This window comes from Chrysoperla carnea, chromosome 3 (assembly GCF_905475395.1).
Source record: "Chrysoperla carnea chromosome 3, inChrCarn1.1, whole genome shotgun sequence".
In the NCBI taxonomy this organism is placed as follows: Eukaryota; Metazoa; Arthropoda; class Insecta; order Neuroptera; family Chrysopidae; genus Chrysoperla; species Chrysoperla carnea.
Window position 1 is genome coordinate 78,064,878 of NC_058339.1, and position 21,674 is coordinate 78,086,551.

Below are 21,674 nucleotides of genomic sequence, written 5' to 3' on the forward strand. Positions count from 1 at the left end.
ATTATACGTTTGTGTAATATAATTTGTATTACGATTATATTTTAAATCGTTAAAATAACCGTACAAATTATTGTATGTTTATAACAAGCAAAAATTCAATACTTTTATACATATAATTCAAATATTTTGGAGAAATTTTCGGCACTATCTCGAGAATGACTAATCTAGTCGCCGATCGAAATAAAATGTTTGTGTGTTTCCTCATGTACTGGAAAAATTGTTGAAATAGTTGATATACCTTTTAAGCTTACCCAAAAATTGGGTACCGATAAAATCATTAAAGTTTTATTTTGGATTTGGTAACTTGGATTTGGAAGATAATTCACAAAATAGCTACTGAAAGATTAAGGAATGATTTTTAAAAAATATTTAGTTAAAATATATATAAACCAATTATTAAAGTTTGGGGGGGGGAGGAGGGGCACCCGGGTCTTCAATTATTTATTTATGTTCGAGTTTTAATGCATTGCTTTTATGAAAAAATCTAAAAAAAAAACAACATATTTTGAAAGTTTTTGATAATTTTCCCTTGGAACGAATGAAAACTAATAAAAACTTTTTTAATAGAAAGTAAACATATATAAGCGCATGACATAGAAAAGAAAAAAAAACTCTCCATCCAGATAAGGCATGTAGGAGCATTGTAGATTTAGGATTGAAATTACTTTAATCTTTGATGATGAATTTGATAAAACTTTAATTCTAGACGAAAAATAAGAATAACTTTTGTTCCCAAATTTAATTAACCTCCGTATATAAGGTAATTTCGACCAAAAATAATTCAAAAATTGGGTTAATTTAAGGTAGTACGAGCGCTAAAGCAAGTTTAGACTTGTGGTTGAAATTATTTGTAACTTATTTTCAACTTGGATGATGAATTTTGTTGTAACTTCATGAACGTAGACGAAAAATAATAATAAAATTTTTCGATATCTGCCTTTGTTTTCGAAATATCAAAAGCTGAATATTTTAACTAAATTTGCAATTTTCCATATTTTGAAAACTACGCCAGATATTGAAAAATTTTATTTCACACGTATTGTCTTATAATATCGCAGAGGCATAGCCTAATTTACCATCAAAATTGAAAAAATATTTCTTTTAAATTTGAGGCTTTTACTGAAAGTTGCTGCTCTGCTCTTACATTTGTAATTGTTGGGTGATTTCCAAAATTTCTCTGATTTCTGTAAGAATTCGATTATAGAGCATCCGGGCGAGGAAACAGGAAAAGACATTTCAAATAATCAATTATGTTACACTTTTCTAAAAGTAATTTCCATAATCAATAATTATGAATTCCGATCATGTATTTCTAATAAAAACACGCACTAAACTGCATTGATTGATCATCTCAATCTCAATTCATATGTAGTCTGTATACTTCTGTAGTGTCATATCAACAGATGTTATTTCACACATAAAATTGATCTCAATGTCGTCAACCTCACACCTATAAAACATACCTCTAGTTGTTGATCTGTGCAATCAATAACAAACAATATTTACAAACAACATACTTGGATAATATAATTGATTACATTTTGGTCCTCATTTAAGTATTGATTACTCAATCAAGTTATGATAATATTTTATATGTTATACCTACCATTCATTAATTAATAGTTTGTAAGGTAATTTTAATTAAACAACAAATATTATTCATTCATTCCTGTTGTATTCGTTGTTAGTTCAAGAGCAAAATGTAAAAACAAAAGATTTTTAGCATTTTAAAGTAAATAATATTATTTTGATATTAGCATAAATTCCAAGCAATTTTTTGTATCTGATTTAATATACCATATATATATATATATGTAATATACAAGGTATAATAAGTTTAGTCCCAAATTTGTACCGCTTAAAATATTGATGCAACGAACAAAATTTTGGTATAGGTGTTCATAAAATCATCTAATTAGTCCATTTTCGGTTGTCCGTCCGTCCGTCTGTCAACACGAAAATTCAAAAACGAAAAATGATATCAAGCTGAAATTTTTACAGCGTGCTCAGGACATAAAAAGTGGGGTCGAGTTCGAAATTGGGCAGTTTAAATGTAAAAAATGTTCCTTATAAAAAAATAAACAACTTTTGTTTGAAATATGTTTTCGTAAACATCACTGTAGAGTTTGTATTATATGGGAATGTCAGTTATGTATGTGTGTATGCATGTATAATATGACAGTGTAATCAACACTGTCTATACATGGTATTTCAACAATTAACTCAGTCAATTGTTTGTTTTCACTTGTTTTTTTATTGTTTTTGCAAATGCGAAGTTAAAAAAAAACATCCTGTATAAGACCATACACAAGATATCGTTTTTGTAAAAAATTAAATATCATGGGGCATCCTTAGTCCACGTGAGTGGCTTGGTTTTGGCAAGTCTACCAATATTTCTCTCTACGTGGGCATTATGTCCGAAAAATTCTCTGCTGCGTTTTTTTCAAACCGATAACTTAAATATGACATTATCTATGAAAACTCACCATTTTCGAGAGAAAGTTTGGTAGGCTCAATAAAAGTAAGCCATTCACAAAGTTTCAAATATGTATTAATAAATTAATAAAAAGGGTGCTGACCCGCGGACTACTACCTAATGGGCATTATAATCTCTCGTTGTCTTCATCAAAATATTAAAGAAAATTATTTGTAAATAACAAATATTAAATACTATTTTTGTAAGTGTTAATAACAGTTCTATGTATTGAATCATGCTTCATCTTCTGGCTGTTTAACTTTGGTCTATAATTTTAATGATAAAGCAGGCCATTAACATCATCTCACAAACATGTAATAATATAATTTACACATTCATTAAGTTTTCTTTATATTATTTTGTTTTCTACTAAAGTACCGTTGTCATTTATAAATAAATTTTTGTCATATGTATACGCATTGACGAATCGCAATATATTCACGCTAATTAACTACAAACCAAATGAAAAGTTTAAAGAAAGTTTACAACAACTGAATCCGTATGAAACTATTTGCAAACGAGTGCAATAGGCGCCATTTTGATAATTAACATGCCAATACATATTTCCACTATCCGATTATTTAAATAAATAAATGACTTCAAAAGTAGACATATTTAACATTGGTCTTAAGGGAAAATGGTAGTTGGATAATGTTTTCATAGATTTCTTCAAAACTAGTCCATAGAAATTATTTTAAAAAAAACTATTAAAATTAAAGATAAAATCTCAATACATTGTCAAAAGCAAAAAAAGCTCGTTGTAATAAAGGATGTATGAACACGGTACTGGTAATACAAATTTAAAATAACATATTTTCAATTTTAATGGTGAGTTATGTTAGAATTTGACAATATAAGACGAAAAGTGAGAATACAATTTTTCGATATCTGAAGTAATTTTCAAAATATCGAAAGTTAAAAATTTTGTACTACCTTCATTTAATGTCTTTGTTTTTCACGAACATAATATAAATGCAAAATGAACCTTAGAAGAAAGAAAAATAAAATATGATATCCTGGTCAGTAACCTTTGATTATGTTGTCCTTCACAGTTAGAGATTATTTACTACGATAAACTTGACAAGCTTAGCAAGTCAACTCAACCAATACCAACTTACCTTACCAAGACGAAGCAGACTAAGGAAGATTCACATTACTTTATACTTTTATAAAAGGTAAGTATTACTTTACTTTTTATTATTATTATAAACAAATACAATGCATATCATAGACGAATAGACAGACAGACTCCTAGTCGAGAAGCAGACAGACATTCAACAAGCAAGCTGCAGTAGCGTCGTCATCGTCAGTGGTAGCTAGTGATTGATGATTAGAAGTTGTTTGGTATTCTTTTATATACGCAAGATACATAATAGCACGTGTGCAATTGTTATTCTTTTATCGGACATTGACTTCCGTATTTTGAAGTGACCTCTTTGTGTCATTTACAAACAATTTTTTTTTCTGTTGATAGGTTGGTTACATTGATTACAGTGTCATCCGTCTGTTAAAATTTAAATAATTATTACATTTCAACTGATTGCTTTAAGTCATAGTTTTCAAAAATAATAAAGAATAGAAAACCAAAATTCCTAGATTAATATTAATTTTCATACTTGTTCCCTAATGTTTTAGCAACTCATAACGATTAAAATCACACCCCAAAGTTTAACGTCTTTAGAAAGTAGAATTTTAGGCGACACCTCGAAAATTCTATAATAAAGGGTCAAATGATAGGGCACTATAACTACTTTAAATACTAAAATTTTGATGATTCTTATAAGTTTCAAAGCAGCGAGTTCTTTATTTGTTTAACGAGTAAATTTTAAAGTTGCAAAAAATTCACACACAAAATTTTGTTTCGGTTTTTGGTTTTTCGAGAGAAATTAGGGCAAAAAAATAACGAAAATTCAGCTCATTTGACTGTTAGTCAGATATTTTCTGCTAAATTCGATCCAAGAAATCGCTCTTTGTATGGGATTTCGGACTAAATCTCAAAACATATGAATCCAGTCAACGATTTTTGAACTTTATGGGTCAAACTTACCTTAAATACCAACTTTTCTCGGAATTAGAAACAAAAAATTTCTTTAGAAAAAATCGTGTAAATTTTTTGTTTTAGAATTTGATAAAACTCAGTTTCTAAGAAAAATTTGACCCAAAAAAATCAAAAATCGTGTTCATTTGACGCTTGAGCGAGTAGATTCTGAGCAAAACGATATCTCAGGTCGATTTTTGACGTTTTCTCGGAAACCATAAATTTAATCGTTAAATGAAACAATTGAAATGAACCCAATTTTAAAGTTTTGGGATTCGTCAGTAAAATTGGAACGTAAAAAAAATTTTGTTTGTGGTTTGGATAAAATAAATTGTCCAAGGCAATGAAAATCTAATAAACATTAAAATCGAAATTTTGTTTATTTTTTAGATAGTTTCAAATCTCCCCGATTTGACGTTTCTGGATTCAAAATTTTAAGAGTGGGAATATCAGCAAGTTAATATTAGTGGAGTGGATATTGCAACTGCAGGTAACATAGACCACAGTGTTGCCAACTCTATCAACTTTTAGGTAGATCTACCAACTTTGAATATCCTGAACAAATCTACTACCTCGCAAGGATCTTACTTTTAAAGTTTATAAAAAATTAAAAAATTTTTTAAAATCCCATGAAAATGCTTATAAACTATGCCTAATATTAAGTTTCTTGGCTTTTTATTTAATCAAAATATTATATGAGGTTCTAGTTTTGACACAGGGTATGCTGAAAACTACCAACCTTGTAAATCACATCTACCACCTAGACAGATTTTGAGTAGACAACACGTTTTTAGACAAGCACTTCAACAACCACTTTTTTGTCGGTGATTTAAAAATCAGACATTTGTGGGCAACAAAGTTATGTTTTCCTAGATTGAATTTCAAAAGAAAGAGTAATATTTTTTAATTAATTTTTTTTCTTTAGGTATAATAAAATTCTACGAAATTGCAACAAATCAAAACGCAATCACATCGCATGTGTTACGGATAATATATGATCATAATACTCGTACTATACAGTAAAATATATAATGGTTATAATTGTGAAGGACGTTCCGAGGTTATTGACTTAGTTGTTTAGTGCAATACAATGAATGCAGTCAGAGCACTTAATTCAATTGTCTGAAATAATTATATCAAACTAAAGGGATACAATACAATAAATACATAGGTGCATAGGGGGTCCAGAACCAAACGTGGTATTTGACAGTCATTTTAGAACGGCTGTTGGCATTCAAATTAAAAGTCTCAATAGCCACGACGATCCAAATATGTACATCTATAAACAAATGAAAACAAACAACTGACTGATTTAACTGTCAAAATACCATGTATAGACAGTGTTGATTACTCTGTCACGTTACACAAACATACATGTCACACACATATAACTGATATACCCATATAATACATACTATACAATTTGCGCATAATTTGCGCTCTCCGAAAAAATGTTTCAAACAAAAGTGGTTTATTTTTTTATAAGGAACATTTTTTACACTTAAACTTTTGTTCTATCTTTAGGGTTTACAAGATAGGTCCTACGGACCCAAGACCCAATTGACATATGTTGCTCATTTACGAACTTGACCTCACTTTTTACGTCCTCAGCTCGCTTCAAAAATATCAAACTTTCAGCTTAATATCTCTTTAATTTTTTTGAATAATCGTGATGACAGACGACAGACAGACAGACAACCGGAAAGGGACTAACTAGGTGATTTTATGAACACCTATACCAAAATTTTTTTCATGGCATCAATATTTTTAATAATAATTTTTAAGCATTACAAACTTGAGACTAAACTTAGTACACCTGGGTATATTTCATACACATGGTATAATAATAACACCTAGAGTATAAAATCAATATCCTCTCAGAATTTCAAACTTATAACATAAATGGTTAAGGCTGAGCGTTAATATGTCAGTCGGGACAGAGCCTTTTATATAAATAGGACGGGCTATTTTAATTTATTATGACTAATAGCTCGTTTTGTAGACAGTCAAAAATAAACTTAAATAAAAGTAGCGGAATTTGATGGGGGGGGGGGGGGGCAACATGTTCTGACATCAGACTGCACCTAGTTCTCCGAGTTGCTTTAATAGTCAATTAAGATCCTAAAAGGTTAGAAATAGAACAGTACTATAAATGAAAGTTGATCCTTATAAAAAACTAACATTTTTTCGAAAATCGTTAGCTTTCAGAGGAAATGCGACTTGAAAATTTGACATTATTGCATTTAATCGAAAGAAAACACGCTTGCTTTAGAAACATGTTACACAAAAGTTATCAAGGACAATAGAGGTAGGTTATTCGTCTGTGTTAATAACTCTTGAGCCCAAGTAATTTGAAGATCATTTGAAGATGAAGGTCAAATGACCTTGAAACTAGAATTTTAGATCAAAGTCATGGACACAGGTGAATGTCCTCTATTACCCTTGTCAAGTTTTGGCTACAGCATTTTTCTGTTTTTTCGTGTTTTTTTCTATTAATATCAATAATGACATATTTTTCCGAAAGCCAACGATTTTCAAAATAATGTTTTAAATAAAAAAATGTTAGTTTTCTTATAAGGAACAACTTATTAATTTAAAATATTATTTAAAAAATGTTATGTTATTTTCAATCTCTTACCTTTTAGTATCAAAATTGACTATTAAAGCAACCCGGCGAACTAGGTCCAATCTTATGTCCCCCATCTAATTCTAGAACTTTTGTGTAAGTTATTTTTTCATTGATTTACTACAAAACGAGTTGTTAGCCATTATAGATTAAGGGACCTACCGTGTATATAGTTTATCCACATTACAATGCCTGCAACTCAAAAACTTGTGCATTTACATCGCCGTGCCTATTGAAACATTTCATTAAGATTCCAAGATCTAGAAAATCTCACAATATAGGAAAATTTTACCGAAATCCAATTCCCATATAATTTGTGCGGGTTCCGCCCAGAGACACCCTTAAAATTATAATGAATATTCGTCCGATACTCGAGAGAATAAGGATTTCGTTTTTCGAGTTAAAGTTGTTAACCATCACCTTGAAAAGTAAATCCTCAATTTTCCAGCCGGTCTCGACTGTCAAATACCACGTCTGGTTCTAGATTTAACACTATTATATAAAAATTATATTATTTTTCTATACCTTTAAATGGAAAAATGATTCATAAACTTGTAATCAACAGCAGTATGGTTATTAAATTACCAACTCGTTTTCCAAACAAACCACAATTATTATTTTTTTATTAATAAAAAAAAGTTTTCCTTATGTTTGGTTTTTAGTGGTACGTACGGTGAAATGTCGTTCTTCGAGTTTCCTAAACAGGATACTCAAAATAGATTTTAATATAATAAAATGTTGATCTGTCAGTAATCAATCAAAAATTTCTTTATATTATATACGCACTTTTTATCTAAAGGCATTTTAAACCAGAAAAAGGTACCTACTGACCCTCTTTTTTTTTGTGAGCCAAAAATGTTCATTCTATAAAATCTTTTTGAATAGTCAGTCATTATTTAACGGGCCGAAAATTTATTCTCTATATCTATCAGTACTGTTAGAAAATAGGCAAAACTGTTCGAGATAGAACAAAAAAAAATACTTCTTATAAAAATATCAACGTTTGTTTGAATCAGTTTTTCGAATATTCAAACGAAAATGCACAAATCTGAAATAATGTTTTCGACGCCTGTCCAGCTTATCCAGACCATGAACTTTGTAATAAAACAAGTATTTTCTCTTGACGTATTCTACTTTCCAATGGAACTTTGATCAATTACTTTTCCTTGTGGTATCAAGTATTCACAATTTTAGTGCCAAGTGTGCAAAATTTTTAAAACCGGTCAGGTGCAAGTAGCACTTGCACACTAAGGGTTCTGAAGCATCGTACAAGATATAACACCATATACTTTTTAAATACTTTTAATTTTGGAATTCGCCATCTTGATTTGTTGTTATAGCGGCAATAGTAATACACACCTCGCCAAAATTTCAGATATCTAACTATTGAGGTTTACGTACGAGACATATCCCGCTGGCAAACAGTGGAGTCTTATTAACAGGGTTTCTTTGGTTACCCTTCGAATACAGAACCCTAAAATGGTAGATACTTTTTTGTACAAAATTTGCCTGGTATCACTTTAATATGAGTACTTCAGTCAAATTTTAGTTGCGACATCATGACTGTTCCACTATGAAAAGCGAAAATTATGAACTTGCCTGGAAGGGAAATCTTTTACGGATTTCAGGTTTCAATTAAATTGGAGAACACTCCTTCTCGCATTGAGTTTTATCCATTTATTCCCCATAATTAGTTTTTCCCATTTTTTAATTAGAATGAAATTGTAATTTCCTCAAAACATCTTTCATAACTGTACGATGGAAGACCTTACATTAAAAAAATACTAATTTTCTCAGACAATAAAGTCAATCAATCAAAGATTTATTTATATAAAGAATTTACTGTAACAGTAAAAATACGCAGGGGCCTCTCAAAATATCATCATTTTCTCAGACAATAAAAATCCATTTAAATATTATAATTATTACCGTTCGAACTAACAGGAATATTTTAGTTTTGAATACCAATCACATTGTTACTAATACTTAATAATCGATCTACAAAAGTAATTTAAAAATCTGATTCGTACATAATAATTTATAAAAATGTTGTATTGCCAAATTTGTACAAATCAAGTGGGTGTAAAAAAAGGTTCCTAGCATTCAAGAGAAGTTCAACCACGAAATGTTTTTGCTTGTGGATGGATGACTAATCAAATCAAATTCTTATGAACGAAAAATGTTTTTATTTCATTTTTCAATGTCAGTTTTTGTTTTTTTTTTCTTTCCTACTCCATAACATTGTGCAATTTTTTTAGCATACCCATAGGTAGGCCACTGACGTGTTTTAACTGGTTGGTGTCATCCATGTTCGTCAGTCGATGAACTTTTCAAATGAGTTATTATTTGTATACCATGTATACATGAAATATATCAAGGTATACTAAGTTTAGTCCCAACTTTGTAACGCTTAAAAAAATTGATGCTACGAACCAAATTTTGGTATAAAATCCATTTCCGATTGCCCTTTCGTCTGCCCGTCCGTCCGTCCGTCTGTCAACACGATAACTCAAAAACGAAAAATGATATCAAGCTGAAATTTTTACAGCGTGCTCAGGACATAAAAAGTGAGATCGAGTTCGTAAATGACCAACATAGGTCAATTGGATCTTGGGTCCGTAGAACCGATATTGTAAACTGTTAGAGATACAACAAAAGTTTAAATGTAAAAAATGTTCCTTATAAAAAAATAAACAACTTTTGTTTAAAACAATTTTTCGTACCATCACTATTTACCCGCGAGAGCGTAAATTAGGCGCAAATTATAGGGTATGTATTATATGGGAATATCAGTAATGTGTCTATGATATGTATGCATATGTGGCTCTCTAAGAAAAGGCTATCTTTTTTTATTTACATGACGTAAAAAAAAAACGATTGCGTAATCAACACTGCCTATACATGGTATTTCAGCAGTTAACAGTCAATTGTTTGTTTTCACATGTTCTTCATTAATACCAGTAATAATACTGATCAACGAAATTTGATTTTTTTTTTTTCTTACATTGATGCGATAGAACATTTCTCATAGTTTTTGGTGTGCCGAATTCGAATTCGACTTCAGAATTTCTCTGATACATAAGGTTTTCGAAACATCCTTACCTAAAAAGGGTAAAATTCGTTTTTTTATTATATTCGAAATTCCGTAACACCACTATGAAATGCTTCTATCATATGGCGATTAGAAGACTTATTATCGTCAATTATGGTAAATGATAGTAAAATTTCAAAATAATTTTTACGTTTTTAAATCCAGTATGGAATGAAAAAAGAATTTAATTATTTAACAAATTATAGAAACGGATGTTTTGCGAAGCTGCAGATCTAAAAATATCCATAAAAGATAGAGTTATTATTTACTGTCCATACATATTACTTATTATAAGTTTTAAGTATTCAAGAGATGACTTTGTGTTTATTTTTCAAATAAAGAAGAAATTTTCTTAAGTAGTTGACTTAAACATTAGCTACACATTATTAATATTTATTTACCATCTTCATCGCTTAAATATAACAAAAGTACAGAATGTTCCGTGATGGCAATTCTCAATGTGTTAAGAGCGCACAGAGAATTTTGAGAATACACATCCAATACACATAGCTAACGGAGCGTCCATAAACTAAGTAGTTCAATTCCAGTTTCTTTGAAACCCCTACCTCCATATATCCTTTGCTATGATTTCCCCCTCAGAAAGAATGCTATACTGCCACTGCAACAAAGGCATTATGGCATTGCCCCTGACGTAGCTCAGCGTAGCTTTTAGTTACTTTTTATTCTTCGTATACGTCATCCTGATTGTTAAAACACCAAAGAGAATAATTGTTTATCAATTTGTTACTTAACGAATATTTTTTTAACAATTGATGATTTTCGGCATCAAAAATCTCTTTATTATGCGTTACAGGTATGACTAGAGGTCTGAAAATCGTAGCTTTTCTATTTGATAAAAATATACGAAAGAAATTTTGGCCATACAAACTGAAATACGACTCAAATTTATTTTGTATTCATTTTAAGGATGACTAACGATTAATTCCAACGACAATTTTTTCGGATATTCCAACGACAATTTTTTCGGATTTAGCCCTAAAACAAGCTATAGTCTCCGATCATTCCTTAAAAACCTGCCAAGGGCGAGTCAGGTTCGTACCCGAAGGGTTGTGCATAAAAGAAAATAAATACTTCTCATTTGACCGGATTTTAATGCCAGCGCTTCCGGTGGATAATTTTGGCGCAAAAAAGTGCTGATATGATTAATTTTCAATTCCTTACATGTAAATGGTATAACTCAAATCATCAAAATTATTGAAAAATAACAATTAAACTTATTGCATTAGAAAATTGTGAAAATAAAGAGATGAAATTGCATAAATAATATTTTTTAAATGTAAATTAACATAATTATTTATTTAAATTTGTTAGAATATAATATTAAACTTTCAATGTAAACCATATATGCAATCCACAGAATTATATGTACACTCAATGAATGTCACAAAAAATGCTCGTTTTAAAACATTCTAAGGTTTACTATTATAACATAACATATGATGAGTACGCTTAGAATGTTTTAACTGTGGCACTTTTTTTGACAGTGAGTATACATCCATACAATTATATTAATAAAATGGTGTATCGTTACCAAGGAAACGACTCCAATAAAATTCATGTACGGTGCGAATAGCGGCAAAAGCAAGTAATACACACTGTCTAAATTTTAGATGTCTAAATATTGCGGTTTATGAGATAGGGAGGTTTATGCTGCCAGGCAGATAGTCGGACAGGCAATAGAATCTTAGTAATAGGATTCCGTTGGTTACCCTTCGGTTATGGCGCTCTAAAAATAAAGAGTTAAAATTCTATACAATTATTTTGGATATCTTCATTTGCTCTATAATAGTTTAAATACCAATTAAAAGCAAATTGAAGAGCTCCCACGATCGAAACAGCCCATTTTTTTTATTATAAAATGAGAAAAGAGTTTCCTATTTTTTGTCAATCTTGTTGTTAATTAACAAAACATAAAATGTTTAGATAAAAATTCATGAACCTATAATATTATTCCGTGCCACCCTGTACTTCAATATATGTTTTAAGAACCAGTTACAGGACAAATATAAAATTTCACATTATAAATAAATGATATTATAGTTCAATTACACATTTAAGAATAACAAAAAAAATAATAAAAATAAAAACAATAATTACAGTAATTGCTGCTATCATTAAAACTTATTTATTCTTTTAACAAAAATTACAATTTTTACTTTCTTTGAAATTAGTGTATTTGAAATGAAAAAATTATTAAAAGAAACAATGACAAATTTTTATAAATGAAATAATTATTATTAAAACCATTAAAATAATTATTTTATATGAAGATCAAATAAATAATTGACTTTAGTTCAAATGGTACCTAATCAGAGAGTACAATGTCCTTATAATATTACTAGAGTGATACTCACCCGGTTCGCTGGGTTTAAAGTAATGATTGATAAAGATTGCTATCGCTTATTTCCTTTCTATAACACTCGAAATAATGGTAAGGGTTGTTCTACACAGGTAAAATATATGTATGGTTTTCTATTTTTTTAAATGTATGATAGTCGTAATTATACATTGAGTATATCAGAAAAGATGGCCGTGAAATTTTTTATATTGACTGTTTTTACAGAAATCTGTAATTTATGGTAATGTCAAATGGCTACTTTTACAGAAATCTGTAATTTACAGTAATGTCAAATTAAATTAATTTTTTTTTTAATATACCTTTTTAAATTATATCTCATGTGTTATTCTAAAGTATGAGCTATATTGTTGTACAGTTTCATTAAAAACTATACGCTAGTTTTAGCGTGAAAGCGTAACAAACAAACAAACATGCTTACTTTCACATTTATAATATTTAGAGATTTAAACGAGGATTAATTTTAATTATTAAATATATTCGATTTGCAAGCCTTTCAATTCGACTAGTAATAACCTATGACGTATGGAAGTGAAAACTCAATAATTGAAAACTCGATACTATCAAAGTTGAAAACCAGGAGAGTATAAGGGAAATAGCAAAGATTCTGAATGGTGAACATATTGTGAAATTTATTAAATTCCAAAGACTTCATTGGTTGGGAAACGTTCAGAGAATGGGCTTCAAAAAAAGACTCCAGAACGACAAGGAAAATTTTAAATGTCAAGACCTATTCTACCAGGAATGGAGAGAAAGAACACTGCTCTGCTGGATGACCTGAGGGGCGATGTGGTATTCGACTGGTTAAAAAAATTGGAGGATCACATTGTTTGGGTAGGAATTCGAGAAGATCAAGGCTCAAACCGAGCTGTAGCGCCCACTGATTTAATATAATTCGATTGTGCGATATGTAAATTATAAAATTTAGCTTTAGGGGCAGGGAGAATAAATTGTCTGTGTAAGCTGGCTGCGTCGAGATTTGAACCAGTTAAAGATATTGTTCTTCATTTTGCAACAAGGTTCAATGGTTAACCCCAATCAGATAGGTAGATATTTAAACCTCCAACATTTATATGAATCCTTTTTCAACTGGGCTATATAGCGAAACATGTGATCAAAAAAAGCGATTGTCCTGTCTATTACTGTACACCAATATTCGTCAACTTATTCCTACAAAATTCACGATTTTTGCAAAACTTTAAAGGATTTTTTTTCTCGCATTCCTATTAAATGTAGATTGGATTTTTACCAATCTTTCAGTAACTTTTCTCTTATGGAGAGTCCAAGGAAAATTTTGCAATACAAGCAATAAACGTAAGAAAAATTTCTAATAATGAGCTCTCGGAGTGTATAATTTCATGAATTCATTTGTGTTCTATTTTTTGGACAGAAATTTTTTAATCGTGCAATGAATTTTAGAAATGTTAATAGTTTTCATGAAAAACTCGTCTATCAGGTATTTGTTAAACTTTTTTTTACTGTACAAGAATTGCGACAAACATAAAATCTAATAGCAAAAAAAAACTTGTCCCAAAACCAGTAAGAAGTGATTTAATTTATGGTACTTAAAACAAAAACGTGATTGAAGATCTGTTGTTTGAAGACATATCTAGATTATTATAATAATCATTTTGTGCATCATTTTCTTGAATATCCAAAGACCTATGCCCTATGTCGGTTATATACAATTTCTTATTAAGTAAGAATTCTTATTCTTTATTGAAAACAAAATTGATGTGCCTTTAATGAACTTTCTTGCTATTTGCTATTTTAATAAATTGCCAAAAATTCAAAAAAAAAAAGCTTGTCTCGGTTTTTATATTTTTCTATAGTAATTAGGACTCAAAAATTACGAAAAATCAGATCATTTTACCATTCGGTAAGTAGTTTCTAAATATCGACTGAATTCGCTCTAAAATTCATCCTCCTATGGAATTTTTTGCAATATCTCAAAAACTATACATCCAATCATCAAATGAATCTGATTTTTGTATTATTTTGATTTTTATCGAAATTTTCGTTATTTTCGAAATCTAAAATTATTAAAATTTATTTTACAATATATTAGGTTTCTCAAAATATAACAAAAAACTAAATTCAACAATTTTTAATTCTGTTGATACCTTAAAAATAATATTTCTGGACAGAAAAAATGATTTGTTTGTACCAAAAAATGTTTGTATCCTCCAGTAAATTTCTTCGTGAGCATTTTTTAAAATGCAAAAGTATTCTTGATTCAAGAAACATTGCTTATGTCAAGAAATTCTTTTTTTTTTATATGTGATCAGATAGTAGTCAACTTTCTTCTCTTTCTTTTTCTGGCTCCAAATAATCATCAGACCAAAAATGGCCAAATTTCAACGGGTTTCATTATTTTTTTAACAAAAATAAAACAAGATAAAATTTATGTGTATTGAAGAAAATATGTAGTGTATTATTTAAATGATCACCAACAGGTAAGTTGTAAGTTGTAAGTTGTGAGTAACGGCTTCAACTATTTTACTATTTCGTGGTCATAATATTTTTAATTTTTTAAGAAATATGTATCGAAGAATTTATCATAATAATAAAAGCGTGCCAATTCTGTTTGTAAATATATCTATATCTACATGATCGTTAGGTTACTTTTAAAATAAATCCGGATTAAACGGATCCAACTGCGATATTCTTGTTTTTATGATCTTTTATTTTCAATTTTATGCTAATCGTTTGGTTTCTTTATTTTTTAAAGTTACTAAGTCCAAAATTTTTGAGTATATTACACAAAATAAAATTTACAAAATCTGCACTGAGCAAATGTAAAAAAGGTGCCATACTTTTTGCCCTAAAATATATTTGGTGATATACATGTAATATATATACATGTCATAACTATTTGGTGATATTCGCATCATGCGTGAGTTTTATTGGAGGCGTTTCCATGGTAACGATACACTACTTTAATTGTAGAATTTTATGGATGCATACATAATTGTATGGATTGCATTTATGACTTACATTGAAAATTTAATATTATTGTCTCACAAATTTAAATAAATAATTATGATAATTTACATTTAAAAAATAATAATTGTGCAATTTGATTTCTTATTTTCACAATTTTTAATGCATTAAGTTTAATTAATTATTGTTTTTCAATAATTTTAATTTGACATTTTCTATAACATTAACATGTAAAGAATTGCAAATTAGTCATAACAGGCTCCTTTATCGCCAAAATTTTTCACTGGAAACGCTGGCCTTAATGATATTCAGCCGTGACGTTTAATACAACATTTAATGAACTGGCTAGCTAATGCTTAGGCCATTCATACTATAAGGTGATCATTTGACATTATAGATTAAATATCTGACAATAGAAATTGTTTAATTACGTAATTTAAAATATAACATATTGTTATTTGGTAAGCATGAGATCAAATAGCGCAACTCAGTAACAAAGCACACGCAGATAGTACGAAACTTACATCCAACTTTTTACACTCTTTCATTGTACTTTTCTTTGTCGTAAACACAATCAAACTGTGAGAAACACCAACAATATTTTTCCTTGCCGAAGCCATATTGACAGTTTGTGGACTTCAGCACCAGGCAGCAGGAAGTGGAACTAAATTTAAATGGCTAGGCGAGTAGTTAAACTTTATCGAACCAAGTAATTTGCCTAGTTGTTTGATTGATAGGCTGAATAGAGGCCGTTAGTTTAATGGCGCCGTTAAGGAAAAAGGTTAGACTGTAAATTGAACGGCTACTTAAGATTGTTGTCTGACACATATATATCTTATTTTGAACACCTGTTACATCTCCTTAGCGGTTAAATTTTCGAAATTCCGTTCTTAACGGAGGCCTGCTTGAATTACGGGTTGATATATCAGCATCGCCTTTCCTTGTCCTTTGAGAACTATTTAAATTTTGCTAGTTTTTGAGATTCTTTTTATTTCTTCTCATTTCGATCTAATCAGGATCGAATAAGGCTCAAATTGCTTAATATTAGTAATATATTAGAGCAAAATTTCAAAGCTTCATTGTTTTAAGTAAATCAGCTTATATTAGTTTTTCTAGCCAAAAGCTCAACCTTATGTTAGAAAAAACTATTTGAATAGAAAATATTTATACGAATTATTTTCACTTCAATTTTTCGTGTTACGTAACGAATTGTATAATACATGCACATGGCATGTAATGCAAATACCTATTCACTGAATAATTTTCCCACAAAAATATAAACAATAGATTCATTTTCTCCAACGGCCTTGGAAAATTTTGTTAAATCCTTGTATTTCAAAAGATTGATAAGCAATCTTTCTTACCTTTTACCTATTACATCACAATAACATACACAACCACATTTCTACAAAATTGTCAACAACTCTTCTATAACCAATAAACCCAAAACAATAATAGGAAGAAAAATAAGGCCACTTTTTCCACGATTGGAATAATAAAATAATGTGATTTTTAAAATACAATAGATAATTTTTTTTTTTTTGTTTAATTATAATATTTTCAATTCCAAAACATGTATGGAATTTTCTGGTAAACAAAGATGCCAATATTTGAAGTAACAAGTTTTAACCATATTTCTACCATCACAAAATTGATAATAATTATAAATATGATACTAATCGATTAATTTTGAAGTAAATTAACAGTAAATATGAAATTATTGGTGGAAAATAAATATTTGGAAAAAAAATTAATAAAAATACATTATTTTCCATCTTTGTTTTCAAAGAGTTTCTCATATTTATTATGCAAGTGGAAATAATTAATTTGATATCGATTATTTTATGACACCAAAAAATAGATACGCAAATCGAAAAAGTCAATAATATAAAATGGACCTACCTGATTAAAATCGATCAAAATTATTGATATAACTATAAATTTTATTGAATTACTTCACAAAACACAAACCAAACCAAGTCGGTTACACTACACTGAAGTTACAAGTATTATTCACAGTGCTGGCAATCGAAACATTATTTTTTTTAGACAAACTTCAAAACATAAAAGTTACTAAATAGAAAAAAAATGGAAGTGCCAAATGCAAATCAAATCCTTCGATTATACAGGCAATTACTAAAGTATGGTAAAAATTTACAATTTACAGATAAAGATTATTTTCAAAAACGAATTCGTCACGAATTTAAACAAAATAAATCTTTAACGAATGTAGATGATGTAATTTTTAATTTTAAGGTATGTTATGATATTTCTAGCATTTGCCCCCCGCATATTAACCATTTTTCATTATTTTCAAACCATAGAATATCTCTACCAGAAAACGAAAAAGAGGCCTTAAAACCTTTCACTTCTAAAACAATTTTACCCTGTGCCAAGATTTACTGTTCATTCATATACATAATTCGATAATGATACTTGCGACTCTTGGTCATAAAATATTGTTTTTCTTTTCAGAAAGGTCAAAGTTTATTAAAGCGAAAAACTGTTGTATAATGTCCATAATATCGAATATCACCTGCATCTTACGGAATATACGATTACCAATAGTTCCAATTCGATATAAACATCCAAGTATCGATTATTCAAGAGTTCCAGTTTTAAATGAGAAGGACATAGAAGAACAACATGTTCGAGGAAGTGGTCCAGGAGGTCAAGCCACAAATAAAACATCCAATTGTGTGATTCTTAAACATATACCAACTGGTCTAGTCGTAAAATGCCATCAGACTCGATCGTTAATTCAGAATCAAAACATTGCTAGAACGATATTGATTAATAAGTTAGATGTATTTTTAAATAATGAAAATAGTGTGGAGGCACAAACTAAAAGACTGATAGAGAAAAATTCAAAGCAGAAGGAAAGTAAAAAAGAAAAGTTACGACGGATTAAAAGCGAATGGAAAAAACGCGAAGGTTTAGATTAATGTACATTTTATAATATCGTTAAACACATTGTTAATAAATTAGTAATTTGTCATATTAATTGTTTTCTGTTTTTTAATTCCCTTCCGAATTTGTGACCTTTGGAGGACAAGTTAGTATCCACCAAAGCCATACGTACATATTTGATAGTGCGGAGTGGTATACCAAGAAGTGTACATCAACATGATTCCTGGTGCGTCATTTCAATATGTGCTTGTAGTCTATTCCTGATGTTGCTCTTATACTGTAACTTAAATTTTTTCATTTATTAAATATTAGTAAATTATTTTAAGCTTTTATATAATTAATAACACATAATCATCTGTCAACACACAAACACGGTCAGATGTTTCCCAAAGATTCATCATTGATTGCCATGTTCAAGCATTGATATTTTTAGTTAGATGTCTAGTACAAATATGTTATATAATATATTATAATAAAAGGCTAAGTATAAACGACGAAGGGTCGACGGTAGATTCACGACGACTAAAAAATGGTGAATTCTTGTTGATTCAGAATTTTTATTAAGGGGACGCTAATTTTAAAAACTGCCTACGGGACAAAATTTTTAATCCGCCTCTGGAACCACGGTATGGTATTAAACAAAAACTTCATGAGCTTATCTGAACAAAGTTACCAAGAGAAAACCACTATTACCGGTGTAGCAAGAAATTTAAAACAAACTAATGAAAATTAAATCTGAATGTGTTCAAATTCATTACCAAATCATTAAACAATCAAAAGCAGGTAAATTTTGATGAAGAATATTTTCATACATGAATATTAATTTTTATTATAAATTATAAATTCTCCACTAATATCTTACATACATTTTCTTTTTAATTATATATACATTTTACATGTATATTCTTTAATTTTCTTTTTTTTTTCATAATAATAATACATTTAAGAAAAAATAAAAGGTCTACGTAAAAGTAAAAAATAAAAAAGTTTTATTTTATTTTAATATTTTATATTATTTATATATATTTATAGAACAATTTCATTTTTTCAATCATGATTACGTGTGTTTGAAAAATATGATGATTGTGAATACAAAATGAAAAACAAAATCAATATAAATTATTATCTAAGGGTTTTCCTTTCATATAAATTAAAAAAACAAAACGGGACAATTAATAAAAGTCTAAAGTGAACACAAAAAGTTACTTTCAAGCTTTAATCAAAGCCATATTATTTCATTTTACCGCTCGAAATATCCCAGCTTAAGAAAAGCGTTTTAAAATCATACAAACCCATTAAAATTTTAATAATTTTGAATGGTTTAAAATTTGTTGTCTGTTTTCGAAATGTTTTGAAAATAAATAATTTTTAATCGTTTCGTATAGTTAAGTGAAAAACTATATATCATCGTTTAAAACGAATCAAAAATTTAAATCGTTCTATATCTATGAATTTCTAGTAAAATGACTCGAAAAATGATTTAACGATTTGAAATGGTTTTTCGTAAGCTGGAATACTTTGAAAGTGTCAGGAAATTGACGAGGACCACAAAAATCGTCCGCATTTACGAAGTCTTCTCTAAAATCGTCAGCTTGTTGCCATATGTTTCTCGAGGATAAAATAAGACATGTATTTTTGCTGCAAAACCTGTTTTGGTTCGACAAGAACACTATTGGAGGACTCTCGAGGGAGTGAATAAATGATATGATTTGATTTAGAAATTTCAATTTGAACGCAACTTATTGTGTTCTGTTAATCTGACTCTTATTAATTAAATTGTTTTATAAATCGATTAAAACGTTTATTTTATGTACAATACGACAATAATAATTAAAGATGAAGAACCATTTTATGATTTACGGATGATTTGATTAACTAATCATCCCTCCCCCTCTCTACTCACCAACCTACAGCTCATTAAAAAGACAGTAAATGTTTGATCTCCATATGTAAATATTAGAATGCTTATTATGCCTGACCCGTTAAAACAATGATTTTCTAAAAAGATGTATCAAAGCATCTGATAAGTAAAATTTGACTTCTGAAACTTCCCAAAAAAGTAAGTGTAGATATGCCAAAATTGCAAAATTTGTTAAAATTGTATTTTCCCACTTCTTCTTTTTAGTTTTATCGAATAAAAAAATAATTTTCTAATTTTTTCTAAATTATTTTAATACTAGACACATTTTTTCCATTCGTAATACAATAGCAATTTAGAGATGAAATAAATGACATTTTAAAAATGAATTAATTCGTAAAAAATACTTTTTTAAAACATTTTTAAGGCAGTTTTCGAGTTGATCCTTTTTAACAAATACGTTTCTATAGAAATCAATAATATTTTTTATATAACATCCACAATCAAAATATTTGATTAATAGTAATACACTTTTTATACTGTAATTCAACTCGTGAGATTACTGTCTTGCTAAGAACACGAATAAATGATCAATGAATGCAAATAGCGACATTTATAGAATAAATCTAAATGTTAGGACTCTAATGCTGTCATAAACGAACTTCCCTGTATCAGATCTTAATGTCCTTACTTTTAGCCTATTTTTAGTAAGACTAAAAAACAGTTTTTATCTTGGAAAACGAAATTTTATCAAATTCGATTTACAATATTATTTTTACTTAGATTATGGTATATAAACAGAGGCGGATTATCCGCAAGACTATCTAGACACGTCCTTCGGGACGCGAAGAGCGAAGTTATAAAGAAGGGGGCGCGTGGAAGTTTTAAAAAGTAAGTTATTATATAAGTACTAGTTAAAATTTATAACATATAGCCGCTAGAGAAGCGCCGATGAGCTGCGCCGTTCTCGACAGTTACTCCGTCGCTGCATGTAAGAAAAACTTAGTATCAAGAAATTTTGCATCGTATTTGTATAAAAAGAACCGACCACAAAATAAACAACATACACCAACCCATATAGAAACTGGAATAAAAAAACATTAAATTATTGATTTTTTTAAGAACTAGAATTTCTTTGATATTTGTTTTTAATACCTGTCCGAATCAGTCAGTTAAATTATTAAAAAAATGTTGTTAAAACATCTTCCCGGAAAGTTTTTAAAATCCTTATAAAATCTGTTAATTAAAAAAAATAGCTTTGTAAGTAATATCAGATTTTCGCAAGTTATTCCAATTTCTATGTTGGCCAATGTATTAATAAATAATATAAAAAAACAGAAACGAGACAATTCTAA

The 21,674-nt window shown here is 29.0% G+C and overlaps 2 protein-coding genes across 2 annotated transcripts; both read left to right on the forward strand.

Moving 5' to 3' along the window:
* The first annotated feature begins 17,637 nt into the window (after nucleotides 1–17,637).
* Nucleotides 17,638–18,150, forward strand: LOC123295766 (MIEF1 upstream open reading frame protein). The gene is made up of 2 exons (XM_044877212.1): nucleotides 17,638–17,807; nucleotides 18,027–18,150. The coding sequence occupies exons 1-2, from the start codon at nucleotides 17,640–17,642 to the stop codon at nucleotides 18,063–18,065; spliced, it is 207 nt and encodes a 68-aa protein (XP_044733147.1). The 5' UTR covers nucleotides 17,638–17,639; the 3' UTR covers nucleotides 18,066–18,150.
* On the forward strand, nucleotides 18,065–18,516 carry LOC123295765 (mitochondrial translation release factor in rescue). The gene has a single exon (XM_044877211.1). It carries the CDS (start codon nucleotides 18,065–18,067, stop codon nucleotides 18,494–18,496), a length of 432 nt encoding a protein of 143 aa, XP_044733146.1. The 3' UTR covers nucleotides 18,497–18,516.
* Nucleotides 18,517–21,674: the final 3,158 nt, after the last annotated feature.